This window comes from Mauremys mutica, chromosome 15, assembly GCF_020497125.1.
Source record: "Mauremys mutica isolate MM-2020 ecotype Southern chromosome 15, ASM2049712v1, whole genome shotgun sequence".
NCBI lineage: Eukaryota > Metazoa > Chordata > Testudines > Geoemydidae > Mauremys > Mauremys mutica.
In genome coordinates this window covers 33,871,063-33,898,906 of record NC_059086.1, presented here as the reverse complement: position 1 = coordinate 33,898,906, position 27,844 = coordinate 33,871,063, and the positions used below count along the sequence as shown (strand labels likewise).

Below are 27,844 nucleotides of genomic sequence, written 5' to 3'. Positions count from 1 at the left end.
TCGAGCATTAAGCGCCATGGCCCCGTCTGTCCCGGGCGGGTCGTTCTCTCTCGTCCTCTCCCCGGGGGAGGTCTGTGCCCACCACGGAGGGGCTGGTCTGGGGGGTTTGGGGGGTCAATGGCCGCACTGCCCCGGGTCGATAACGGAGCAGGCCGGCCGGGGGAGGGCGCCTGGCCTTGGAGCTGGAGGTGGGGAGGTTTGGGGGGCCCTTGGCTGCTGGGGGAGCTCGTTCTGCAGCCTGGGCCCGGCCCCAGGGGAAGTTCTGTCCCCTGCCCAGAGGAGCGTGACCCTGATTGTGGCCGGGCCGGAGGCAGGGAGCCGGCACCCCGGGGTCACCCCAGAGCTGTGGGCTGTTGTCGGGTGTCTTCCCTGCAGCTGGGGGCTGGCGGGCGGCACTCGGGTTAGCTCTGATGGAGCTGAAAACAGCAATGGAGCCGTGGCCGGGCAGGACTAGCCGCTCGCGTGTGCACCCGGTGCCCTGGGCGGCTTGTCCTCGAGCGCCCAGCCCGGCCCCACGCACCCGGCACTCGTCTCACCCTGCAGCCGGAGCCGGGAACACGCTGGGCTCAGCCCTCGGGCACCTTGGAGATCAGGGCAGAGACCTCGGACTTGAGTCTGTCTGCGGGAAGCTGATGCAGGGAGCGGGGGCTGGGCGTGGTGCCCTCGTGACAGCCGGGGCTGGGGAGGAGCTGCTGCAGCTAGCTTGGCCGTGCCCACGTGCCACCAGGACAGACCCAGCGCAGTGAATGAGGCAGGGGCCACACACGGCATATGAGGTTCCCAAGCACTAGGGAGCCACGACTCCACGTCTGTGGGGCTGGGAGCCCAGCTCGCAGGGCCGGGATTCTGGATGGGGGGAACTCTGGGATCGGGGAGAGAATCTCTGCCACGGGGGCCCCTGGATCTGTCCATGGCTGGGGCCGGCCAGGGAGGCCAGGGCTGGGTGGGTGCCTGGGTCTGGCTCTCACAGCCTGTCTCCTGTGCGCAGATCCCAGCTTACCCAGACCCTCCATCTCCCTGAGCCCCACCGGGGTCACCGCTCCAGGGGCAGACGTCACCATCCGGTGTCAAGGGCAGCACCGGGATGTGAGGTTCTTCCTGCACAAGGCTGGAGACCTGAACCCGCAGCGACACATGGACCCTGCTGGGGCCGGGGCCGAGTTCCGCATCCCCAGCGTGGGCTGGCAGCATGGAGGGAGCTACAGCTGCAGCTACCGGCCCCAGTCAGAGCCCTTCATCTCCTCGCAGCCCAGCGACCCCGTGGAGCTGGTGGTAGCAGGTGAGGAGCCCGGTTCCACGTCCCAGCTCCCAGCCCCAGACCCAGCTGGGCCCTCAGGGGGTCTCAGAGCGAGTCTGGGCTGTCGGTCTTAGCGCCCCTGGTTTGATTCAGCCCCGGTTGGCAGACAAGCTCCCCTGGAGCTCTACAGACACAGGGACGTTCCTCCTACCAAATAGGAACAGCCGCGCCCAGACCTGCTCCACAGTGACTCCAGGTGTGAATGGCACCTGGCTGGGGCAGGGACTGTCTCTGTGTCGTGTGTCCGTACAGCTCCGAGCACACGGGGGAGCTGGCCCAGGACAAGGGCTCCTGGTAATTAATACTAGTCAGTAATGATTTTGGTTCCGGTTTCCGTGGAGCCAGGCAGGGGCTGTATCTGCGCTCAAGGTCTCGCTGGGCTGATCCTCCCCATTCTGGGATCCCAGGGGCGCTGAGCCGGCCCGAATGCCTGGGTCCCGTCCTCTCCCCAGGGACGCCGGCTCAGCCTGGGGAAGAGCCACCATTGCTGGTTGTGGGGAGGAAAGTTCCCTGTATAACGAACCATAGATACCCGGGCTCCAGCTTTCTCAGCCCCGCGCTCCGCCCCTGACAGACGCTGGTTCTATTCCCGCAGGGGGAAACGACCTGACTCAGCCGGGAACGACACCGGCTTCCACCCGCCCAGGCACCGCAAGGCCAGGTACCGGGGCTGGCGGGGGGGAATCACCATCAAACCAGCCATGGAAACAGCCCCACTCTGGGGACCCCACAAATCGGGATGTTGTTCTGCCCACAGGCACCACAAAGCCACCCGTGTGGGGCACGGCTTCGTGCGTATCCCCGTGGGAGAACAGCGCCGGGAATAATGACCCCGTGTATCCCATCTGTCTGCCTGAGTTTACAGCCAGCCTGGGGGACCGGCTCAGAAGCAGGGCTCCCCCTTCGCTGGGGTGCTGCCCAGTGGGGCATTAACCCTGGAACCTCTCAGTCCAGATAGAGGTGGTGTTAACACTTGAACCCACCGATCCAGAGTGACATGCTGTTGACTCTGGCACCTAATGATGACCGTTGCGATGACAGCACGGTTACGTCTTCCGCTACTGAGCATTTCAGCAGGGCATGGCTCTCCCAATGACCTCAAAGCGTCCTCCCCAGCCAGAAGGCCCCTCCCACTGCCATCCTCCCACCCATATGATTCCTACGCAGAAGTGAGCTGAAGCTGCTGAGAAATTCCCAGGACAGGGGCAGGACCCGAGTCTGGGGGGTGCTGTAGGATCCGGGCCAGCTGGCTTCACAGGGTACGTGGGTGTTGCATCTCAGTGCTTCTCAGGGATCATGGACAGAGCCCAACAATCAATGTGATTGGTAGCAAAGTCATTTATTTCTCTCCAGCATGCTCTTATATACAATTATGGCAGGCAATCAAGCAATTGCTAATTGGTTAATAAAATACACACAGGCACAGCTATAACTTCATAGGGTAATTGTCATCCTGTACAACTTTCTGATTTATTATCCTGTTTACTGCCTACTGGCAGATGAGAACCAGCCCAAGGCCAGCATCTCACTACAGAGCTCACAGCCTAATTAGCCCGTCCTTGAAGCCTACATGCCTTAGCTTCCCACACTCCCATCTGCCAAGTTAGCAATACATTCCCACATCTCCCCCCTTTTCTCAAAATCAAAAAAAGGGGGAAAGGCATTAGCAAAACATTCCCAGCTCATAGCATTACATTACTACAATCTATCACAAACCAAAATTAAAACTCTATAAGGCCTACCTATAACCATGCAATCCTTAACACCAACAACACCAAACAAAACAAAACATAAAACACCAAAATAAAACAAAATAAAACAAATAAATGGTGTAAATTCTGCAGGGTTCCCCCCTTCTCTATTGCACACCAACCTGTGACAAATTTCTGTTACCAATTCATCCCTCATATGTCAGGTGATCAAACTGACACTGAGGGAGGGGGGGGGTCCTAGAGAAAACACACCATAAACCACATAAAAATCTTCCCTAAAACAACACAACAACAATTCTGGCCAGAAAACAAACACCACAAGACAAAACATAGAACACAAAACATAAATTATACTGTGCCAGTAAATGCATGGTATATAAATGCTATGCAGCTAGCATCAATTTTCTTTAATTATCTAAAAAACAAAAACAGATCTACCCCTACTGGGCAATCAATCATTACGTAAAATACACAAATACCCTTATTAATTTCAGGCAAAACAGGGAAATTACTTCATCAGTTAAATCATTTACAGTAATACAATTGCATCCTGGCTTGCTTCTGGATTCAAAGCTATTGACAGCTTAAAGTTTTTTACTTTTAACTTCTACTTTTAAACACTGAAGGACAACATCACCACTTATATGCCCTTAAGCCTAATACAATTTCAATTACATAGCACTATATACATTCTTCAGCTAATACAACAAAATTGTTTATAACCAAACAATTGCAAACTAATTTCTTTGCCTAAATTTATTTACAAACATTTCAAAAACACCAAAAACTTTACTCTTTAGCATCTTTACAAAATTCAACTGCTATTCCCTCTAGCAACCACAGAATTAACTTTTTACTCTCCTTAAAAATTACTAGCTTGTCTTCAACAGCCACTTACTAATCCAAATCACCATTCCAAATATTCTCCTGAATATTTGAAATCCCCATGCTTGTGCTTAATTACCTTTTCTATCCACTACACCCTCAAAGGTTTCCAACCAGTTTTCCAATCTTGTTGTCTGTTGCCTGCCCGCCTGGGCCCAATCCTTTTTTCCTTTCCAAGTTCTCTGTCTATTGCCTGCCCGCCTGGGCCCGATCCTTATTTCCTCTTGCTAAACCGTTCCTTTCATGAACACTAACTTATTCCACTATCAATTTAGCTAGGAGGGTGTACTTCTTAACTAGCCCCTACCCTTCTGGTATTCTGTGAACAGTCATCTGTACTTTCCCACCGTGGGGGCTACATTCTCAAGCATATAACTTTAAATACAACAACTACTTTCAGCCTATCTATTTTAATATAGGCTACATCTAGTATCAAGCAGTCTTACAACTGCCAATAATCAGCACATAACACAAAATTTACAAAGATCTAATAAGGCTAACAAAAGCACTTTACATAAAAGTACTTAGGGTCACATAAATTCAAAGCCATTCTTCCAAATTACCTAAATTTATGCCTAGTAACCTAGAACTCCCCCTTTGAGAATACTCAACAAACCTTTTGGCTGAGTTTTCTCAAACTTTAAAAACAAAAAGCTATCAAGCTCTAAAAAGCTGGGGTAATTAATTCCACATTCATCCTCCCAAAGAACCCGGCAGGATTCGGTATGAGAGAGCCTTCACCCACCCTAACCGGTCCCCATGCTGGGGAGGAGCACTGCAAATATTTACACTTCCACCCAGACAGTGTCCAGGTATGTCTCTACAACCCCAGATCAAATGGCACTCCTAATATATCTGTAAGGGCAGTGGGCCATCCCGGTGCTCAAAATCACTTTGAATGGCCATCAGCTGGTTATTCAGGATATTAAACATACTAACTCCCACTGCAATACTTTCCCAGCCTCAGTAATAGCCCATACCATCTCTGCCAATAGCTTCTAAATCCTAAAACTAATGGCAGAAATGACATGTAACTCACCAACTCCAGCCTGTACTTGGGTTGGCGGAGCTCCAACAATAAAAAACTAAATAAGGGCAATATCATTTACAATCCAATTAAAAAGGGCAATACATACTAAAAAATTTATCCAAAACACAGGGCGCAGCCTGTAGAATAAATCCCAAAATCCAATTAACATCACATTTCTCAGCAGGAGTCCCAAATTTCTTCCTGCCAGTGTACAATTCTTTGTTTCTTCACCAGGGTCAGTTCTCAATGTTCTTTTAGTTAGGAATTTCTGGGCTTTGGCAATGTCAGTAATGTGAGCGTTTTTTCTTCTTTTCCACCACTGTCATGGTTCAGCTTCTACGGGGGATATTACCAGGACATCATCCTGTAGTGGTTTTGCTTCTTTCAAAAAAAAAATCCAATAACACAATGGGGGCTGCAAGTGGACAAGGTAGAGGTTAGCCAGCACGTCACCTTGTCCCTTTTTTCCTGCTGTTTAAAAGCACAATGGAGCTAGAAAAAAATAGGCCAATCATCAGTAGCAGAATTCTCCTGATGTGAAGGGGTCTTTTTGCAGTAAAAATCATGGATCCAAGCAGTCAGTCTTCTGGTTCCAAGAAGTGGCAGGGCTGCTAGGATCTTTGGGCAGCTCTTCCATACCTGTGAAAGGAGACAGCTAACACATTCCGTTAGTGCCTGGTAGGGTTTTGCAGCTCTCACAGCTTTTTGGGCCCAGTCAAGCCCCCCTTAGTCTTGGCTGTCCACCAAGTCTTAGCTGAGCGGCGTGTCCTTGACCGGGGCCAGAAAGATTTCTTCGGTTAACTCATTCTGTTCTTTTTCCTTCCCTGCTTGGCTTCTTTTGATCTGTGCATCCTGTGTCAGAACACCCAGCTGTTGCTGCTCATACCGGAGAAGCATAACGGTTTTCCCGGCACTGTCCCAAGCTCAGACCAGCCAGCGTAGGATGCCTTCTCCAGGTTCCTGCCAAAACAACTTACTTGCTTGTAGGTCCAAACGACCTCCGGGGCCACGGCACGAGCCTCTGCCTGCGCCGTGCACTCCAAAGTCTTCCCGTTCAGGGCTCGCTTCCAGCAGAGCACCTCCTCGTCCTGTGCCCGAAGGGTGGTCAGGAGGGGCCTCTCCAGCTCCCCCTCTTTCCTTAATAAGTGAGGTAGTGCAGCAGGGGAGATTCTTTCCCCCTGTCGGTTCATAATGTGCAATAAAGGCTTCTGTGTTATCTTTTCTTCAGCTGATACAGCGGTACTCATAACTTAGCCGCTCTCCTCTGGGCTCAGGTGCGCCTCTTTTTTCGGACGCCCTGCGGCTTCTAGCCGCTCACCTCTGAGCTCAGGTGCGCCTCTCCTTTCGGACGCCTGGGGGCTTCTCCAGCACTCCCCGCCGCGACTTATAGCCGCTCTCCTCTGGGCTCAGGCGTGCCTCTCTTTTCGGACGCCCTGCGGCTTCTAGCCGCTCACCTCTGAGCTCAGGTGCGCCTCTTTTTTCGGACGCCCGGGGGCTTCTCCAGCACTCCCCACCGCAGCTCCCCCGCCTGGGTCAGGCCACCAACACTATCATCATTCGATTCGAATCACGTCGGGGTCACCATTTGTTGCATCTCAGTGCTTCTCAGGGATCATGGACAGAGCCCAACAATCAATGTGATTGGTAGCAAAGTCATTTATTTCTCTCCAGCATGCTCTTATATACAATTATGGCAGGCAATCAAGCAATTGCTAATTGGTTAATAAAATACACACAGGCACAGCTATAACTTCATAGGGTAATTGTCATCCTGTACAACTTTCTGATTTATTATCCTGTTTACTGCCTACTGGCAGATGAGAACCAGCCCAAGGCCAGCATCTCACTACAGAGCTCACAGCCTAATTAGCCCGTCCTTGAAGCCTACATGCCTTAGCTTCCCACACTCCCATCTGCCAAGTTAGCAATACATTCCCACACGTGGGGCCTGAGGTACATCCCCCCACACACCCTGCCCCGACCCCAGTACAGCCCTCTGCCATTGGGAGTGAACCCCCGACCACTATTACCCAGAATCCCCTCTGCTCCTGTCCCTCCCCACTAGCCCCATAGACTGTTCTGCTGTGGGTCCCTGGGCCCTCAAGGGGGAGGGGCTGGGGCAGCAGGTACTGAACCAGCTGCTCATGGCCTGGTGCTGCTTCCCAGGGCGATCAGAACTGAAGCTGAGCATCCCCATCATCGCCGCGGTGAGCGCGTCGGCCACCGGCCTCCTCCTCCTCGTGGCCTTCCTCTGCTACAGAAGAACCCAAGGAAGTGAGTGCCCCACCCAGCGAGGGAAGGGTTAAACCCGCTGCTAAGCCGGGCTGGGAAGGGGTCACGGCTTGGATGGGAGACGGGGAAGGAAACCCAGGGGGTGGGGCAGGGCCCCAGCAGGGGGCGTCTCCCCTGGCAGGGAGAGCTGGCCCCAAAGCCCCTGGGCAGCACTAGGGGGCGCTGTGCTGCAGGGGATGTAGGCTCAATAGGGGGCCCGGGCTGCAGGGGTGGGGGTCACCAGGGGGCGCTGTGCTGCAGGGGGTGGGGTAAGGGCTCACCAGGGGGCGCTGTGGTGCAGGGGGCTGGACCTGTCTCTAGGGAATCCAGACTCAGCAGCTGGAGGGTGAGATGCTCCCCAGGCAGAGCGGTGGGGGCGGGGGATCTCCTGGGCTCCCCATCCCGGCTGCCCTATAGGGCTGGGGGGCAGGGCTGGTACACGGGATCCGGGTCAATGATGGACGATTCTGCTTCATGTCTCTGCAGAGAAAGGACGAGCCTGGATACAGACCAGGTGAGACCCCAGCTCCACTCCCCACCCCAGATCTACCTGATACAAGACACAGGACTCCTGGGTTTTCTCTCCGGGTCTGTGAAGTGACTAGGATCTAATGGTTAGATCAGGGGGGCTGGGAGCCAGGACTCCTGGGTTCTCTCCCTGGCTCGGGATGGGGAGTGGGGTCTAGTGGTTACAATAGGGGGGCTGGGAGCCAGGACTCCTGGGTTCTGTTACTATCTCTCTCTCTTTCTTTCTCCTCATAGGGAGTCCGAGCCTGCAACCACAGTCTGTAAGTGACACATGAGGGGGCAGCCATGGAGCAGGGGGGAGGGGCGGGTGTCCCCTGGCAGGGTCTGTGTCCTGTGGGGGGACATGCTGATGTAGGGTGCAGCCCTGACTCATTGTGTGCCTTTGGGGGTGGCCCGCCCCGTGCCTCAGTTTCCCCTGCTGCACTGTGGGGCTAGTGACCCTGCCCCACCCCAGTGTGCTGGGGGCAGGCGGGCCAGTCTGTGAACAGCTCAGATGGGGAGTGGGGGGCTGGGCCCAGGGCCCTGATCTGGACCCAGCCGCTCACTGGGGGGGTGTCTCTATTCCACAGACACCCTGCTGGGTGAAGGGACGCAGCTGGATGTCCTGGTAAGTTCCCCCCACTCCTCGCCCCCCCCCCACACCAATGAACCATCCAGCCTCCCCCTGCCCCACACAAGCCATCTGGCCCGGCACAGGTCCCACTAGAGCCGTGTTCTGATGCCGGCACCCCCAGACTCTGCCTGGCCCCTCCGTGCCCCCTCAGGGCAGACACGGGAGCTGGGGATCAGCATTGGGGCTCCCCCCCGCCGAGAGGGGCGGGAGACCCAGAACACAGAGAATAAGAGCCTGACCCTGCACCCCCCAACTCACCTCGACCCCCCTCAAACCTTCCTGCAAACGTTTGCATTTGTCTAAGGTTTGCGGAGGGTCAGCGCAATTCCGTGGGGGGCAGGTGCCGGGGGGCAGTTTTCCTGATCTCTGCCCCATGGGGCTCTGTGGGCTGGAGTGGGTTGGGGGGTGGGGGTGTTGCTGGGTTCCCTGGGGGTTGGGGGAAGAGCAGCTCTGGGGAGCCCCCTGCTGGACAGGACAGAGCGTGTCAGAGCAACTGTGCATGTGGGGAGGGGAGGCTGTGGGGGGCATTGCTGCCGCCTGGTGGCTGGGATCAGAACTGTCTGGTGTGCGTGTGTGTTGGTGTTCACACACACACACACACACACACACACACCCCTGGTGTCTCTCTCCCCTCCCAGCCCCAGGAGCCCGACCCCCACGCTGAGGGACTCACCTACGCCGAGCTGGACCGCCAGGCACTTCAGGCCAAGCGGGGGGGCCCGGCCCCTGCCCCCAAGCCCGTCCTGTACGCCGCCATCGATGTCAGCTAGGAGCCCCACGGGCAGCGCCCCTGGGGTGCAGGGGAGCCCCCCACCCACCCGCATAGCGTGAACCCAGGGGGAGTTATCGCAGCGATGGGGCAGGGAGTGTCGGCAACCGGGGGTAACAGAGTGATTCCCCCCCGATAATGGGCTTGGCTTATAGCCCCCCCATAACCCTCCCTCCAGTTGGTTCTGCCCCACCCAGCCCCACAGGTGGGTGGCCAGGGGGGCTCAGCACCAGGAGGGGGAGGGGATGTGCTGAGGCAGCTGTTTGTATTATTTTGCATCTTGTTAATCTCCAGATTTGTAATAAACACAGAACCGCAAACCAGCCCCCCGGCACCCCACAGCCCCCCTGTACCCGCGCCGGGAGTGTGTGTTACACTTGGGGGAGATGGGATCACTCTGGGCTGCAGCACGGGGGACCCTCGCCCAGCACTGGGATGCGACCCCTCTGGGAAGGGGTGCAGCAGCTGTCTCACCCAGAGAGTCGATGGACGCGAGCCGGGCAGGCCCGGGGACAGAGCTGGCCGAGCGGCATGGGCAGGAGAGAAGAGAACTGCCGCCCTGGAAGCAATGTAACCTGGCGCTCCAGCCTCTCAGCCCGCATGGCGCTTCCACACTGGGGCCCCAGGCCCTGCCGCTGGGTCGATCGGGGAATCCCCGCTCGCTGGGAGCAGTGTGGGGGCTATGACACAGAGCGGGGCAGTCCTGGTTCCCTCCAGCAGGGGGCGGCTGGGACACACACACACACTGACATCCCCCCTGGCAGCCCCTCCCCACACTTTGGCCCTTGCAGGGGCGGGGGAGCTGTTCTAGCAAACCCATTCCCATCCCCACTCATGCACCGAGCTCACAGGCCTCAGCTCTGGGTCGCCAGGTGGCACCGACACCGAGGGCCAAACGGGGCGGGGGGGGTGGAGATCCCTTGTGGGCAGCGGGGAGGGGGGTGATGGCAATGGGGGCGGGCTCTGGGGAGCGACCAGCAGCCCCCCGACACTCTCCCCTTCTGGCACACGGCCTTTGTTGTGATCGCTGTTTAGCATTCTGCCGTGCGCCTCCGCTAACGGCTGCTAGGAAGTCAGCGGCCTTACCGGCATCTCGGCTCTGCCAGGAACCAACCGCTCGTAAACACCGGGCCGGCCAGAAACCCCGGGGGAGGGCTCCCCCCCCCCACAACTCTGTGTGTGCAGAGGGGGTAAGTGGGCCTGGAGAGCCTCCCCCCCCCCCAGCATGTACACATGGCAACATACACAGCCCCACCCTCCACCAATGCACCCCAACAAGGGGCCTCTGGGGCTGGGCCTCTTTCTTGGGGCGGAAGGGGGGATGGGTGGCACCAGGGGGTGTCATGTGCAGGGCGGGGGGGTGGACGCCTGAGACCCAGCGTGAAGGCCACAGAACGGGAACAACACTGCTGGATGGGAGCCGGCGCCCCCTAGAGGGGACAGGCCCCGCACCCCATTGTTGTACTCAAAGTACTATACAGGATCTTTTCAGGGGGATTAAGGCAAAACGCCACATTTATTAGTAATACAGGTATCAATTAATACTCTATGATATGCATATGAGAGAGATATCACAGTCATGCATTCACACACACAGGCACAAGCACACTCCGTCTTGCTGTTGTTACCAACGAGTTGCTCCCCTGAACTGCACTGGCCAGGTGAGTTAGATGGGGGAGGGATGGAGCCGGGCTCTGCCGATCCGGATTGATGCTCCGATGGTGACAAGACGAGACCCGGGGTCCTTCTGCAAGACACCTCACATTTATAGCAGCTCCCCTCCTATGCAAATCTAGACCAGATTCAAAATCTGGATCTGTGTCCCTTGGTCTTTGTGCTGCTTTTCTCTGGGTGTTGTCCCAATGCTGCTCAAAGAGGGTGTTTTCTAAAGCAGGTGCTGGCTTCTAATCCCTGAGGCGGTCAATATGTCTGCTCTGCTTTATTGGGCCCACTTGACAAGTTGTATTGTCCTTTGCTCTGGTTCCCATTCCCTCTGCAACTGTTGTCCTGTCTGGAGGTGGGTGTCTTCCAAGCCTCGCTCATTCACACCTCATTCAGTCAACAGGGCAATTGATTACAGAGTGGGGGGGGGGGGAGATCTTATTCTACTTCTAGCCAAAAGGCACATGTTTCTTTTACTTTAACTATACTATCCTTAGGGGCTATAACATTTGATACAAAGTTTCCTACCAATTTTCTATATAGGGATCTAATACAAAGTTGTATGAAAATAGAGAGGCCCAATGCCAAGTCATATGAAATACAAAATAGCATCATGCAAGATGCAATGTCATAAAGATACTTAATACAGAAAGATACTTAATACAAAATAACACAATGCAACGTCATAAAGATTTATAGAGATAGTTAATACAGAGATTTCTCTACACCCATTCTGAATCCCTGGGTCCCGTCCTCTCCCCAAGGACGCCGGCTCAGCCAGGGGAAGGGCCGCCATTGCCGGTTGAGGGGAGGAGAGGTTCCCTGTATAACTAACCACAGACACCAGGGCTCCAGCTTTCTCACCCCCGCGCCCCTCCCCTGACAGACGCTGGTTCTAGTCTTGCAGGGGGATCCGACCTGACTCAGCCGGGAACGACACCAGCTCCCACCCGCCCAGGCAGCGCGGGGTCAGGTACAGGGACTGAGGGCAGGAAATCACCATCAAGCCCCCCCCCAGAAAAAGCTTTGTGCTGCCCATGGACCCACCCACAGGGACAGCCACAAAGGGCTGGCTGGGTGCGATGGGGGCAGATCCCTACCACGAATGCCCCATCTGAACCCCCCCCGCCTAATTTCTTATGCGGGAGGCGGGGGTTGTCAGTGGACAGATGGCACATTGTGAGATATTTTTGACTCTGGAACCTAATGATGGCGGTTGCGATGACAGCACCGTTACCTCTTCCGCTGCTGATCACTTCAGCAGGGCATGGCTCTCCCAATGATCTCAAAGTGCCCTCCCCTCCCGCTGCCATTCCCCCACCCATATGATTCCTACACAGAAGTGAGCTGAAGCTGCTGAGAAATTCCCAGGACACAGGCAGGACCTGGTGGGGGGAGGGGCTTGCAGGATCTGGGCCTAGCTGGCTTCACAGGCATGGGGACTGAGGTACAGCCCCACACACCCTGCCCCCACCCCAGTACAGCCCTCTGCCACTGGGAGCGAACCCTCGACCACTATTACCCAGAATCCCCTCTGCTCCTGCCCCTCCCCACTAGCCCCATAGACTGTTCTGCTGTGGGTCCCTGGGTCCTCGAGCGGGAGGGGCTGGGGCAGCAGGTAACGAACCAGCCGCTCACAGCCTGGTGCTGCTTCCCAGGGGGATCAGAACCAAGCCCAGCACCGGGTCTGACCCGCAACATCATCGCCGGGGTGAGCGCGGCGGCCACCAGCCTCCTCCTCCTCCTCCTCGTGGCCTTCGTCCGCTACAGAAGAACCCGAGGAGGTGAGTGCCCCGCCCAGCGAGGGAAGGGTTAAACCTGCTGCTAAGCCGGGCTGGGAAGGGGTCACGGCTTGGATCTGGGCCCAGCCCCTCACCAGGGGGTGACACAGTGATTCCCCCCCAGAGAACGGGCTCGGCTTATAGCCCCCCCATAACCCCCCCTCCAGCTGGTGCTACCCCACCCGGCCCCACGGGTGTGGGGCCAGGAGGGCTCAGCACCGGGAGGGGGAGGGGATTTGCGGAGGCAGCTGTTTGTGTTATTTTGTATCCTGTTAATCTCGAGATTTGTAATAAACACAGAACCACAAACCAGCCTGTGACGTTCCCCTGGTGTTACCCGGCCGGTGAGCTGCTCGGTCACTCCAGCCCTCGACCCTGGGAGCCAGCCCCACCCTGCTGCGCTGGGAGACCCCCACCCCCGGGCTGCTCCCGCACGGTCTCTGGCGTGTGAGCGGATCCCAGCTCCGGGAGTGAGCGCTCTGGGCAGCCGCTGCTTGGACTGTGCAACCAAATGTCACCGGCCGATATCTCCGGTCCCAGACACCCCCCGGGAACCTCCATCCTGCAGTGCCCAGTTCTGCTGCTCTGGGCAGGCTGGGGGCTCTCCAGGGGCCAGGCAGGGGGTGGCCCCTGCTGGGCCCTGGGGCTGGGCTCCTGGCTCCTCTGCTTCCTGGAGAGGAAGCCCCAGGGCCGCCGTGCCCGGCTCCCGCCCTGTTCTGGGTCCCTCCCGCACAGCTGCACCCTGGGCCACCTCCATGTTGGCCCGGAAGGTGCCTCAGGGCCCTGCTCTGGGAGCTGGTGTCTCCCTCCTGCAGAGCACCAGGCACTTCCCCCTCTTGGCCAGGCCAGAGCCTGCATCCCCCCAGCAGGGACAGGGGGGCCGCTCTCCTCCTGGGGCAGCCGGCAGTGGCTTCCCACGGGCCCTGGAGCCACCTTCACAGCCTCCTTCCGCAGCATCCGCCTGAGCCTCTCCAGCCTGGGACTGAGCGGGGAGCAGCCAGGAGTGTGGGGTCAAGGCAGCCTTTCACTAACAGGCCTCCCTGCTCCCCCCCCTCCGCTGGGGCAACTCCCCCCCCACACACGCCCCACCCTGGGGCCCAGGAACTGCAGTCTACACACACAGGCAGGAGCTCCCAGGACAGGCTGCTCCCAACGCTCCCCCTCCCCACTGAGGCACCGGGACACGGGGGGAGTCTCACCCTGTCAGAGCAGTGGTGTTTGCAGTGAGTTTAGACCAGCAGCTCCCCCCCCCCCAGGCCGCACTCCCTGCCAGGCTGGAGAAAGAACAGGACCCGGGAAGGAGGCTGAGCCTGTCCTGGGAACCCCCCGCTAAAGTTCACAAGGTCCCAGTCACAGGGGGCCTGAGCCCCCCGAGTTCTCACTGATTTCATTGATTGGGATTCTGGGTGTTCAGCAACTGACAGGGTCTGGCTCCCCCAGAGTCTCCTACAGGGGGAGGCCGGGAGCCCCATTGCTGGGACATTTCCCCCACACTGGAGACGGCTCTGGAGAACACCCGGCAGGAAACGTGCTGCCCGGGCCCAGAGCGAAGGGCTGCAGGGGGCTGTTGGCAAATCTCGTGTAAGCAGAGTCAGGATGAGCTCTATCCTGACATCTGGTGGTAAATTATGGGGAGTGCAGAAAGAAGTTTCAAGTATTCGCATTGGTATTTCAATTATTTGCATTGGCACTCCCACTCCAATTAGTATAGTTAACAGCAGCCTGGGATGGCTATTTTCACAGCTGTGGGATCCCCAATTTCTTTGTTATTGGGGCAGGACGAATGAAATGTTGTCACCGTGATTGGGTAAATGGGGAACTACAAAATTGTCTTGTGATGGGTGGTTTCATTGTCAGCTGGATAGCGCTTGCTAGACGGGGGACATGGGTTCCAAAACCCATTGAAAGGAGAGAGGCTGGGGACAGAGATCTGTACTTGGTGGTATAGGCTCCTTGTGTGAGCCAGAAGCACCAGTTCCACCTGTGCCTCTCTCCACTGTGGAATGTCAGCGTTAATGTTTGATTCCCTTAAGAATCTAGATACAGGTTACTGAGCTGAACTCACTGGCACTGGGGCTCCCCTACTATGAGCTGGACTCACTAAGAGCTGAAATCACTGAAGAGCTGGACTTGCTGAGCTGAGAGCACTGAGCACTGTGCTAATGAGTGGGGGAGCCTGAAGCAATACCGTGGAGCAGAGCAGCTGGCAGAGCGGAGTGGAGCAGTTTGTGCAGCCACTGGGTGAGTGGAGCCAAGCAGCTCGCGAGGACGGCCGGAGCAGATCACAGGACAGCTGGTGGACCAGAGCAGCTGGCAGAGTGGAGCAGCCCACAGAGCCAGCGGAGCTGAGCTGTTTGCGGGGACGACTAGTGGAAGCAGAACCCCACGAAGAGGCAGGGCAGTTGGCCCCGAAGCCACGTAAGGTGCCCCTTTCTACCCAGGCTGGGGAGGGGGACCTCTGCAGAGAGACTCTTGAACTCTGGGGCTGCACTGACCCGGGACAGAGACTTTTGATTGTGGGACTTTGGGGACTGTGGGTGATTTGGAGGTTGCTGGACTCAATGGCCCAGAGAGAAGGACATGGCCCAATTTGCTGGGGTGGGTCTTTGTTCACGGTTTGACCTATGAACTCTAGTTGAGGTATTTTCCCAATTTAATGCTTGTTGTTTATCTCATGTAATTAAACCTTTTCTGTTACACCAAGACTCTGTGCTTGCGAGAGGGGAAGTATTGCCTCCTCGAGGCGCCCAGGGGTGAGTGTAAGATTTTCCCAGGTCACTGGGTGGGGGCTCGAGCTGGTTTTGCATTACGTTGTGGGGAAGGGACCCCCATGTATTGAACCCGGCCCTTGCTGCTATCAATTCAGCCTGGCAGAAGGGTTACACTCGTCTCCCTGGGAGGAGGAGATTCCCCCATTTCTGCCCCTCCCCAGGCAGAACAGGGAGGCCCCTGAGGACGGGCTACGTGCCACTCACTTGCTCTAGGTGGCGTGGAGCTGGGTGGCAGATGCTCCGATTTGGCCCGTCCCTGGCCCCCTTCCTCGCTTTCCCGCCGCGGTGTGAGCTGGGGAAGGTGCTGTGCCGGGCGGTGCAATGCCCTGCCGACAGGGCCCAGTGTAGAAACCGGGAGACCGGCCACGGCTGTGAAAACAAGACGATGTTTTAGTGCCAAGGGATGGAGAAACTCAGGCCAGCAGCCGGGGTCCAGAACACGGACCTGCTGCAGGCAGCACCTCCCAGCTCACTGTCTGCTGGCACCTTACACACATTCCTAGCCAATGGCGTATAAACAAAGCCTGTGTCACGTCCCTCTCTAGGGGCCTGGCCACATAACCACTGACAGTGTCTCCTCCAGCTCGGGGCAGGGTCTCTGCTGGGACATTAGAAGGTCCCTGGGTCTCTCCCGGCTGGTGACCCATCGGGGGCCTAGGATGGAATTTCTGTTTTTCTGATTTTCTTTTGAACCTGGTTGATTTAATTCACATGCTGAGGAAAGCCCCTTAGAACCAGGCGTTACAGTGTAAAGCTGCCAGCACCGCTCAGCTATGGCGCAAGGGGCAGCAAACCCAGGCGTCCCCCATCGCACCCGCTCCTCACTCGGTGCCACGGCTCGTGTCACAGGTGGGCAGGTTGGCATGCTGAGTGGGAAGGCTGCAGAGTGAAACCCTCCAGCACCAGGAAATGCCGCAGTTAAGTTTTCCTTAACTCTGCCCCCTTTAATTGCACAATCACGTATTAATTTGACCTACATGGGTCACCAGCCAGCTTTGAACTCAGAATGCAGCAAAGCCGGTGGGGTGTGCGTGTGTGTGTGTGGGGGGGGGTCTGTTATGGTTTCCTGAATGACCTCAATTCTCCTCATCATGCAGGTCTAGTACGACGCAGGCCTTTAATTGCGTAATCACCTAGTAACTTTCCCTACGTGGGTCACCCGCCGGTCTTGAACCCAGAATGAAAAGGGGATGGAATTTTTATGGCAATTGTGGTCAGCAGAAGATTGAAGACCAGATCCTGTGGTTGCCTGAGTCTTAGCCTCATACACCGTCCTCAAGGCAGCAGGGTACGTTGAGGGTGACCCGTTTCCCCCTCTCCACAGACAGAGACACAGACAAGCTGTGAGCTGCAAGACACCTGGCCAGGCTGCCGGTCCCTGGGTTTTGCAAAGCCCTCTGCTTACTTTGACCGCACTAGATTTCGCCTGCAGATTAGAGACAAGGTGTGGTGGGCAGAGGAAGAGATGAGACATCGTCGACTTCCTGTAGCTGGAGCCACCAGCTGACTTTCTTATTTGGGGCTCGGTGGAGCTGGGCACCGGTGGGTGGTGGAGGCAGTGCTGAGGGGCCCCTTGCGGCCCCCATTATGGCGTCTGCTCTCATGATCCTTTTCCTTGGTGAGTATCAGAGACAGCCAGAGCGTCTGTCCATGGGGCTGAATCTCAGACCAGGGCGTACGCACTATGGGGTGGGCGGGTGAGGAGTAGGATCAGAGACCAGGGCATATGCCCATGGGGCAGGGGGATCTGAGACCAGGGTGTTGTATTGAGTCACTCTAGGATCTGGTCCCTAACGAGCCGTCTCCTTTCCAGGTTGCTGGCTGGCCGGGCAGAGCGGGGTGTCTGGACGTGAGTATTTGTGGGGCAGGGGAAACTTTAGTGTTCAGGACGGGGAGGTGCAGGGGAGCGATTTCCAGCCTGTTCCTACCCTGAACCTGCAGGGTCCACCGCAGGCCCCATGGGCAGGGGCTTAGCACCCTCTTTGCCCCCCACCCCCTCGCCCTGAATCCTGCCCCCAGGGAGTGTGGGGCTGCTCCGTCCCCTGGCACCCTCCCCTGCTGAGCCCCCTCTCTGGCCGGGCTCACTGAGGCCCCTGCAGGCAGGTTCCCTGGGCCCTGGGGCACAATGCAGCCTTAGGGCTTAACCCCTTCCTGCCCGCGCTGTAGCTGGGGGCCAGGAGGCGGCTGGGTTATGTGGGTGGCCAGCAGCAGCCTGGGGGCGTTCGCTGCCTTTCCACACTGTGCGGGCAGGAAGGGACAAGCTGCTTCCAGCCACGGGGGAGAGGGGGGAGAGATGAGCTCTGCAAAGACACGGGCCAGGTCATCCCTTCCTCCTGTACTCTCCCCTGCTCCTCCCCGGTGGCTGGAAGCAGCTCCCGGGATGCTGCTGGCCACATTCTGGTGTGAACCCTGGCAGAAATCTGGGGATGGTGGGCGTGGGGCCCTGGGTCTCTCCCTGCTCCCCAAGTGTTGCCTCGGGACAACATGGCACCAGGTACTAGCAGAGGCAGGTCCATCCCTGATGGCCCAGTCAGGCATGGAGGGCGGAGAGCACTGGACAGGGAGATTCGGGTCGGTATGTCACCCCCCTGTGTGAAAGAGGACTATGGGGGGCAGAGAGAGAGAGAGTGCAACCTCTCCCTGGGGGTGGGGACTAGGGGTGGGTGTGTCACCCCTCCCCATGTGAACCCTAAAGCCTCACAGAAAAGAAGGTAAATAAAAAGAATGCAGCTAACAGGGACCCAGTTAACATGATGTTAATTTGAGTCTTTGTACTGCGTAGTTCTCATTGGTTGCCGTTGAACTTGTTTGAATATGAATAATTTTACCAGGTGTCCCATATTCAGCATAGGGAAATATGGTCACCCTACTGGTGGGCTGAGATCAGAACCCGGCCCTGCTCCCAGTGCAATCAAGGGTGACTCCGGATTGACCCTGGGGTCTGAGATCAGAACCCAGCCCACAGGTTCCCTGTGGATGCAGTGAGGTGTCTGTTAGCCCTGGCACTGTCCCTGGAGCCGGGCGCTAAAGGCAGGTTACAGACACACGAGGAGGAGTTTGTGCCTCCCCATCTCACTCCTGTTTGTGTGTGAACGCAGAGCTCCCTGTGCCCGGACCCTCCACCTCCGTCAGCCCCAGCGGGGTGATCGCCCTGGGGGGAGCCGTCACCATCCGCTGTCAGTGTCGGTGCGGGGCCAGGAGGTTATTTCTGTATAAAGGTGGAATTGAAATCCAGGAGCTGGATGCTGCTGGGGACGGGGGTGAATTCACCATCCCCAGCGCCAGACGGGAAGACGGAGGGGTCTACATGTGCCGATCTCGCTCCAGATCGGAGCCGCCCAACTGGTCGGATCCCAGCGACATTGTGCGGATCATTGTAGTAGGTGAGGGGCCCAGATCGGCGTCCCCACTCCCAGCCCCACACCCAGCCAGACCATTATGAGGGTCTCTGGGCAGATGGGACACTCCTTGGGATGTCACTTAACCTGCTTTTGCCTCCATTTCCCCTTGTATAAATGGGACATAATCATCCCTCCTGAACCTTGTGTCTGGTTAGATCACCAGGACTTGGCTTTCGGGCCGGCGCTTTTACTCAGCATGTTTGTGCACCACCCAGGACCTCTGACTCCCAGCCCTCTCCCAGTCTAACCACTAGACCCCACTCCCCTCCCAGGGTCAGGGAGAGAACCCAGGAGTACTGGCTCCCAGGATGTGAGGCCCCATTAAATAGATAGACGGGTGTGGAGGGGTGCTCCAGATATTAAGCAGTTTCTGATGTAGCTCCCAGGAATCTCTGGGATGTCGGAGAGGTTCCTCTGGCTGGGTTTTCTCCCAGGGGCCCCGTCTCTGGGACCGTGCGGCAAGGACGGGGTGCAGTGACTGTGCCAGGGTCTGTCTCATGACCTGTTTCCTTCTCATTGCAGAGCCCAGCTACCCCAAACCCTCCATCTCCCTGCGCCCTAGCACAGGGGTCGCTCTGGGGGGAGCCGTAACTGTCCGGTGTTGGGGTCGGCACCACATGAGATTCCTTCTGTACAAAGATGGAAACCCAAACATGCTGCAGGACGTGGAGCCGGCTGGGGACCTGGCTGAGTTTCCCATTCGCAATGTGAGCCGGAGAGACGCGGGGAGCTACCGCTGCTATTATCACGACAAATGGTACCTGTTCATCTGGTCACATCCCAGCGACCCCGTGGAGCTGGTGGTAGCAGGTGAGGGGCCTGGCTCAGTATCCCCACTCCCAGCCCCACACCCAGCCAGACCCTCAGGGGCAGGGGCATGTGCAAGGGGGTAAAGCAGGTGCAGGGCCCCCCTGAATCAGTGGGGCCAGAGCACAGAACTCCTCCGGGAGCAGAGCCAGCTCCTCTGGCTGTGGGGGGCACACAAAGTTCCCCTCCCAAAATGGCCACATTCTTATTCCTGTGCACGCCCCTGATCAGGGGTCTCTGTGCCAATGGGACGCTCAGAGCCAGGCTCTGCCCTGAGCCCCAGGAGAGGGGATGCCCGGCTGGGGGGCAAGGACAGAATCACTGGTGAGTTCCACAGCAAGGGGGCAGCAGCAGCCACTGGAGGTTTGATGCTGAGGGGGAGAGGATCCCTGCCCCTAGGGGGATGTTCCCCTGGCTGCCCCGGCTCTGGGGATGCACAGAGGAGTTGGGCCCAGGGGCTGCCCAGCCGCCCCCGCCCCCAGCCTGCGACTGCCTTCCAGGGCCGGCTGTGTGATGCCCACCTGGGCTGGGGGCTGTCGGGTTACAGAGCAGTGGGAGCTGCACACGTTGGCTGCTCAGAAGCAGCCTGGAAACAACAGCTGTGGGGAGACCCCCAAGGATTCCCGGGCAGGGGAAGTGGGGGGAGCTCGAGCCTGAGGTGGGATTCTTTTGTGCTGGGGAGAGAAAGAAAGAAACCAGCAGGGGACAGCAGCCAGCAGCTCCTCCCCCGCCTCAGCGCTGCTGGTGGAAACAGCTGGTAGAGTTTGGAGGGAGGCTGCCCAGTGCCGGGAGAGAGACACCAGCAGCCAGCGAGGTACCAACCGGCACCAGAAACGCAGGGACGCTGTGAATGGGGAGCCAGTGGAAAGGGACCCGGTGGCCGAGCTGTGTCATCGAAGGGGCCAGGCACAGAGCTGACAGGGAGACAGTCCTGTTGGGAAGGGGCAGAGATGGCAGGAACAGGGGGAGGCAGAGAGAGGAAAGACAGAGGCAGGAGGGGGAAAGTTAAAGGAGGAACCAGGCAGTGAAACATGAAAAATTGAGAAGCCGACCCATTGCCTGGAGAAATCGCTGCAGGTGTCTGAGCTGGAGCTCAGAGCAGCAAACAGAGACGGCGCAAGGGGAGGGCTCAAGACACAACAAACCAGCCTAGGGACAGAGAAGCCGCGACGGGTCCGTAGCGCGGTGTGTTCTGGCCTAGTGCCTGGGACGTTCCAATTCCAGCTCCTGGGGCTCCATGAATGTAAATTGTTGCCCATGAAGTGGGTTTAATTCAGCCAGTGGCAGTTACTGGTCAGGCAGCTCAGCAATAGTTCCCAGTGTGACCCTCCCCAGCAGTTCCTGCCACACCAGCGAACTCTGATTCACTTGTGATCATTCCCCACTGAACTGATTTCTCCTTCCCCAGCCGATGGAGCTAAAACGCAATTGGCCTCTAGGTCCCCTCGGCCTCTCCTTGCCCTGCCCCAGCCACCCCTCCCTGGGCTCCTGGCAGATGGATCCGCGCCGTTGCCCTGCTGAGGGGTGGGGGACCCCGTGTCTCTTGTGTCACTAGCCCAGCTCTCTCGGTCTTGGATTCAGGGGAAAAGCATCCAGGAGACTCTCCCTGAAGGCCCCTGTATCAGCCTCATCACTGGGGCCAGGTTGTGGGGACGGGGCGCAGTGACCGTGCTGGGGTCTGTGTCTCACGGCCTGTCTCCTCCTGCCTGCAGAGCCCAAACCCAACATCTCCCTGCGCCCCAGTGGTCTGGTCACCCCGGGGGGAGCCGTGACCATCCGGTGTGAGTGTCGGTGTCGGGGAGCGAGGGTCCTTCTGAGTAAAGCTGGAGACCCGGACGCACGGCGCTCGATGGACCCCACGGGGGACGTGGCTGAGTTTCCCATCCGCAGCGTGAGCCAGGGAGACGCAGGGAACTACAGCTGCCGATATAGCACCAAGTGGGACCCGCCCGTCTGGTCGGAGCCCAGCGACCCCGTGGAGCTGGTAGTAGCAGGTGAAGGGCCCGGCTCAGCGTCCCTGCTCCCATCCTCACACCCAGCTGGGCGCTCAGTCGGTCTCAGAGCGAGTCTGGGCTGTCGGTATTAGCGCCCCCTGGTTTGATTCAGCCCCGGTTGGCAGACAAGCTCCCCTGTAGCTCTACAGACACAGGGACGTTCCTCCTCCCAAATAGGAACAGCCGCACCCAGACCTGCTCCGCAGTGACTCCAGGTGTGACTGGCACCTGGCTGGGGCAGGGACCATCTCTGTGTCGTGTGTCCGTACAGCTCCGAGCACACGGGGGAGCTGGCCCAGAACAGGGGCTCCTGGTAATTAAAACGAGCCAGTAATTATTTTGGTTCCGGTTTCCGTGGAGCCAGGCAGGGGCTGAATCTGCGCTCAGGGTCTCGCTGGGCCGATCCTCCCCGTTCTGGGATCCTGGGGCGCTGAGCCGGCCTGAATCCCTGGGTCCCATCCTCTCCCCAGGGACGCCGGCTCAGCCCGGGGAAGAGCCACCATTGCCGGTTGCAGGGAGAAGAGGTTCCCTGTATAACTAACCACAGACACCAGGGCTCCAGTTTTCTCAGCCCTGCGCCACACCCCTGACAGACGCTGGTTCTATTCCCGCAGGGGGAACCGACCCGACTCAGCCGGGAACGACACCAGCTCCCACCGGCCCAAACAGCGCAGGGCCAGGTACAGGGACTGAGGGCAGGAAATCACCATCAACCCCCCCAGAAACAGGTTTGTGCTGCCCAAGGAGCCGCCCTCAGGGGGAGCCACGAAGGGCTGGCGGGGTGGGATGGGGGCAGATCCCCACAGCGAATGTCCCATTTGAACCCCTTCCCCCACAGCCTCATTTCATATGCGGGGGAGGGGGGTGTCACTGGGCAGATGCCAGATTGGCTTGGTGGGGGCAGGGCCTGGGAGAGCTTCCCCCAATGCACAGCCCCACCCCGGGGACCCCACAAACAGTCAACATAAGAACGGCCAGACTGGGTCAGACCAAAGGTCCATCAAGCCCAGTGTCCTGTCCTCTGCCAGTGGCCAGTGCCAGGTGCCCCAGAGGGAATCATCCAGTGATCCATTCCCTGTCGCCCATTTCCAGCTTCTGGCAAACAGAGGGAGGGACACCATCCCTGCCCAGCCTGGCTAATAGCCATCGATGGACCTATCCTCCATGGCTCTATCTAGCTCCCTTTTGAACCCTGTACTATTCTGCCCAGCGGCACCATAAAGCCACCTGTGTGGGGCACAGCTCGGTGCTTATCCCCCTGGGAGCCTGGGGATGGAGAGCTGGGGACAATGATCCCGTGTATCCCGTCTGTCTGCCTGAGTCTGCAGACAGCCGAGTGGAATGGCTCAGAAGCAGGGCTCCCCCTTCGCCGGGGTGCTGCCCAGTGGGGCATTAACCCTGGAACCTCTCAGTCCAGATAGACGTGGTGTTAACACTTGAACCCACTGATTCAGAGTGAGATATTGTTGACTCTGGAACCTACTGATGGTGGTTACAATGACAGCACCTTTACGTCTTCCGCTGCTGATCACTTCACCAGGGCATGGCTCTCCCAATGATCTCAAAGTGTCCTTCCCGGCCAGAAGCCTCCTCCCACTGCCATCCCCCCACCCATATGATTCCTATGCAGAAGAAATTCCCAGGACAGGGGCATGACTTTGGGGGGGAGGGGTGCTGCAGTATCTGGGCCCAGCTGGCTTCACAGGGTACATGGGGCCTGAGGTACAGCCCCACACACCCTGCCCCCACCCCAGTACAGCCCTCTGCCACTGGGAGTGAACCCCCAACCACTATTACCCAGAATCCCCTCTGCTCCTGCCGCCCTCACTAGCCTCATAGCATGTTCTGCTGTGGGTCTCTGGGTCCTTGAGAGGGAGGGGCTGGGGCAGCAGGTAACAAGATGCTCACGGCCTGGTGCTGCTTCCCAGGTGGATCGGAACCAAGCGCAGCACCGGGTCTGACCTGCACTGTCATCGCCGGGGTGAGCGCGGCAGCCGACGGCCTCCTCCTCCTCCTCCTCCTCGTGGCCTTCCTCCGCTACAGACGAACCGGAGGAAGTGAGTGTCCCGCCCAGCGAGGGAAGGGTTAAACCCGCTGCTAAGCCGGGCTGGGAAGGGGTCACGGCTTGGATGGGAGACGGGGAAGGAAACCCAGGGGGTGGGGCAGGGGCCCAGCAGGGGGCGTCTCCCCTGGCAGTCAGGGCTGGCCCCAAAGCCCCTGGGCAGCACTAGGGGGCGCTGTGCTGAAGAGGGTGGGGGCTCAGTAGGGGGAGCTGTGGTGCAAGGAACAGGGCAGGGGGCTCAGTTGGGGGTGTTTTGTGGTGCAGGGAGAAGGGCAGGGGGGGCTGTGCTGCAGAGGGTGGGGTAAGGGCTCACTAGGGGGCGCTGTGGTGCAGGGGGCAGGGACCTGTCTCTAGGGTATCCAGGCTCAGCATCTGGGGGGGGGTGGGGCTCCCCCTGGCAGAGCAGGCCACACCCTGGTGGGGGGGCATGCTGATATGGGGTGCAGCCCTGATTCGTTGTGTGCCTTTGGGGGACACCCCTTCCCCGCTTTGTGCCTTAGTTTCCCCTAGTGACCCTGCCCCACCCCAGTGTGCTGCGGGGCAGGCAGGCCAGTCTGCGAAGGGCTCTGGGGGGGGGTGGGGGGCTGGGCCCAGGGCCCTGATCTGGGTCCAGCCACTCACCGGGGGGTGTCTCTATTCCTCAGATGCCCTCCTAGGTAAACGGAAGCAGCTGGATGTCCTGGTAAGTGCCCCCTACTCCTCAAGCCCCCCCACCCCCCCTGCACCAATGGACCATCCAGCCTCCCCTCCCCACCATCCAGCCCTGCACAGGTCCCACTAAAGCCATGATCTGCCTCCCCCCCACTCCCGTCCCCCTCAGGGCAGACACTGGAGCTGGGGATCAGCAATGGGGCTCCCCCCCGAGAGGGGCGGGAGACCCAGAACAGAGAATAAGAGCCTGAGCCTGCACCCCCCCCAACTCACCTCGACCCCTCCACCCCAAACTGTCCTCCAAACGTTTGCATTTGTGTAAGATTTGGGGAGGGTCAGCGCAATTCCATGGGGGGCAGGTGCTGGGGGGGGGGGAATTTCCCTGATCTCTGCCCCATGGGGCTCTGTGGGCTGGAGGGGGTGATGGGGGCGGGGGGCGTTACTGGATTCCCTGGGGGTGGGGGGGGAAAGAGCAGCTCTCAGGAGCCCCCTGCTGGACAGGACAGAGAGTGTCAGAGCAACTGTTCAGCAGGGTGTGGGGGGGAGACTGGGGGGAGACTCGCTGCCCCCTGGTGGCTGGGAATGGGATCAGGACTGTCTGGTGTGTGTGTGTGTGTGTGTGTTGGTGTTGGCACAAACACACACTCACAGTGTCTCTCTCCCCGCCCAGCCCCTGGAGCCCGACCCCGAGGGACTCACCTACACGGAACTGGATGGCCAGGTGCTGCAGGCCAAGCGGGGTGGGGCGTCTCCTGCCCCCGAGCCCGTCCTGTACGCTGCCATCGATGTCAGCCAGGAGCCCCACGGGCAGCGCCCCTGGAGTGCAGGGGAGCCCCCCACCCACCGGCATAGCGTGAACCCAGGGGGAGTCACTGGAGAGACGGGGCAAGAAGCATCGGCCACCAGGGGGTGACAGAGTGATTCTCCCCCAGAGAACGGGCTCGGCTTATAGCCCCCCCACAGCCCTCTCTCCAGCTGGTGGTGCCCCACCCAGCCCCACGAGTAGGGGGCCGGGGGGCTCAGCACCAGGCGGGGGAGGGGACACACCGATGCAGCTGTTTGTGCTACTTGCATCCTGTTAATCTCCAGATCTGTAATAAACACAGAACCACAAACCAGCCTGTGACTTTCCCCTGGTGTTATCCGGCCGGTGAGCTGCTCGGTCACTCCAGCCCTCCACCCTGGGAGCCAGCCCCACCCTGCTGCGCTGGGAGACCCCCACCCCCGGGCTGCTCCCGCACGGCCTCTGGCGTGTGCGCGGCTCCCAGCTCCGGGAGTGAGCACTCTGGGCAGCCGCTGCTTGGACTGTGCAACCAAATGTCACCGGCCGAGATCTCCGGTCCCAGACACCCCCCTGGGAACCTCCGTCCTGCAGCGCCCAGTTCTGTCGCTGGACGCCGCAAGCGTCTGTGAGTGTCAGGGGGGCTCACGTGGCTCAGGCCTGACGCCTTGGTAAACCGATGGGTGCCGGGTGTTACTAGCTCCCCCGTCCTCCTCCCTTCCCCAGTGTCCCCCCTCACCTGCCCTGGGGAAGCCTTCAGCCTCCGCACGCTCACACTCCCTGCACGGCTGCTGCTGGCCCCTGGGGAGCAGGCGGAGCTGCTGGTGCTGGAGCCGGGGTCACTCATCTCCCTCATTCAGTCAGGCACATCAGCCCCTGTCCCCGCTGTTGTAGGAGCAGCAGTGATCTGTATGTTCTGTAAAACCTGTGTGCTCCAAAGGTCCGTTACACTCCCTCCCCCCCCTTTGTCTACTCTCCCTCTTTGAACACCTGTGACGTGGCTTTCCTCCTCCTCCCCCTCCCTCCTGGAATACTTGTGGGGTGAACGGGCTGCTTGAGCCGCTGCAAGATCAGGAGAGCTGCCAGGTAGACAAGGTGCCTGGGAGTCTAATAGGGTGACCAGACGTCCCGATAGAATCGGGACCATCCCGATATTTAGTTGTTTGTCCCACGTCCCGGCCATTTGTCCCGATATTTCGCACTCCGGGGTTGGTTTGTTTTTTTGCTCCGCTGGCGGCCCCCCGCCCCCCCATGTGTCCCGATATTTTGTGCCTCTCATCTGGTCACCCTAGACTCTGATTAGGCAGCACGGCCCGAGGTGGAGTGTGACCAACCGGACGCGGCCAAGTCATCTCTAGTCGCAGGCCATGAGGAGCAGGTCCTTAAAGGGGGAAGGGGCCGTGTGCTCGTCTGTACGCTCACAAGCGTGTACCTCCCGTGGATCAAGGCCCTTCGCCCGGACCGCCTGGCCAGGGGTTCGCTGCGTTACATTCCATCGGGCCTCGGGAAGACTTACCTTCATCGCACCGTCCATCACTGTGCTGTGGGACACTTACCTTGAAGGATCCTGACGCCTCCAGTGCCGTGCCTGTCCTGGGAGCGTGAGTATGCGAGTGTGAGTGTGACACCCTCTCCGCTCCCTTCTTTTGAGCTTAGCGATCAGTATAATAAACGTGCTGCTTTCTGCCAAACTCTGGTGGGTCATTAGTCCTCCCTAAGCTTACTTAGCTGGCCCAATTTCGGGTAACACCCGCAATCCCCATCCCCAGGGGTCTCTACAGCCCCCATCCCCATGTGTCTCTGCATCCCCCTTCCCCATGTGTCTCTGCATCCCCTGTCCCCAGACTCAACGCTGTCACCCCACTAGCTCCTGAGCCCCAGTCTGTGACCCCCCAGCACCCCTGGGTGCCCCACTCTACTCTAACCGGGCTCTGCGGCAGGTGCTGTGATGAACTTCTGCTCCTGGGGGATTCTGCAGCACGGGGCAGGCACACAATTTATTTCCCCGCAGAAAATACATTCTGCCCCAGAAGTGCTGCAGTTCCGCCTCTTCCCACCAGGGGCCGCTGTGGCGCCAGAAAAGGCTGGGTTCATGCTGCTGGGTGGTCTGGCGCCACGGCGGCCTCTGGTGGCTATAAGCGTGTATTTTGGGTAAGATCCAAGTTATAATTGAACCTGGGTGTGTGGCTGACCCTTTGGGGTTGGAAGAACCTTTTCTTTTATACGATGAGATCAGATTTTCAGTTCATCATCATCATATCTGACGTGTGTGTCTGGATGGAGGCCTGAGGCTGGGCACTTTAAGGGAACTGTGGAGTTTGGACGTCTGAGTAACCAGTGAGGTACCGTAGAAGCTGTTTTGTGCTGGTTGGTAAATCTAAGTATTGGAACATCCACCAGCGTTTGGGAGGTTTGTCTGCCCCGTTCTGTTTGCAGTTCACCCTGATTGAGTGATCTCAGTCGGCTCCCACAGGCAACATGGTCACAACAGTCCCTGGGATCGTGGATTCTTTCCTTGAGGGGTGTTGATGAGCCATTAACAGTGTCTGGCTGGTCCTTTGTTGCAGCTGAAAGGTTGGCTGCGGGCATCTCCCAACCTCACAACTTATTTCAGTAGCACACACAGAACGTCCCATACGAGGATCACACCTACAGTAACTCCTCCTTTAATGTCACCCCCGTTAACGTTGTTTTGTCGTTACGTTGCTGATCAATTAGAGAACAGGCTCGTTTAACGTTGTGCAAGGCTCCTTTATATCATTGTTTGGCAGCCGCCTGCTTTGTCCACGGCTTGCAGGAAGAGCAGCCCATTGGAGCGAGCTGGTGGGG

General features: G+C 58.5%; 1 protein-coding gene across 1 annotated transcript; it reads left to right on the top strand.

Moving 5' to 3' along the window:
• The first annotated feature begins 18,612 nt into the window (after positions 1-18,612).
• Positions 18,613-25,222, top strand: LOC123350168 (leukocyte immunoglobulin-like receptor subfamily B member 2). The gene is made up of 7 exons (XM_044988601.1): positions 18,613-18,702; positions 19,243-19,530; positions 21,240-21,521; positions 22,136-22,249; positions 23,450-23,578; positions 24,228-24,265; positions 24,905-25,222. The coding sequence occupies exons 1-7, from the start codon at positions 18,627-18,629 to the stop codon at positions 25,145-25,147; spliced, it is 1,170 nt and encodes a 389-aa protein (XP_044844536.1). The 5' UTR covers positions 18,613-18,626; the 3' UTR covers positions 25,148-25,222.
• Positions 25,223-27,844: the final 2,622 nt, after the last annotated feature.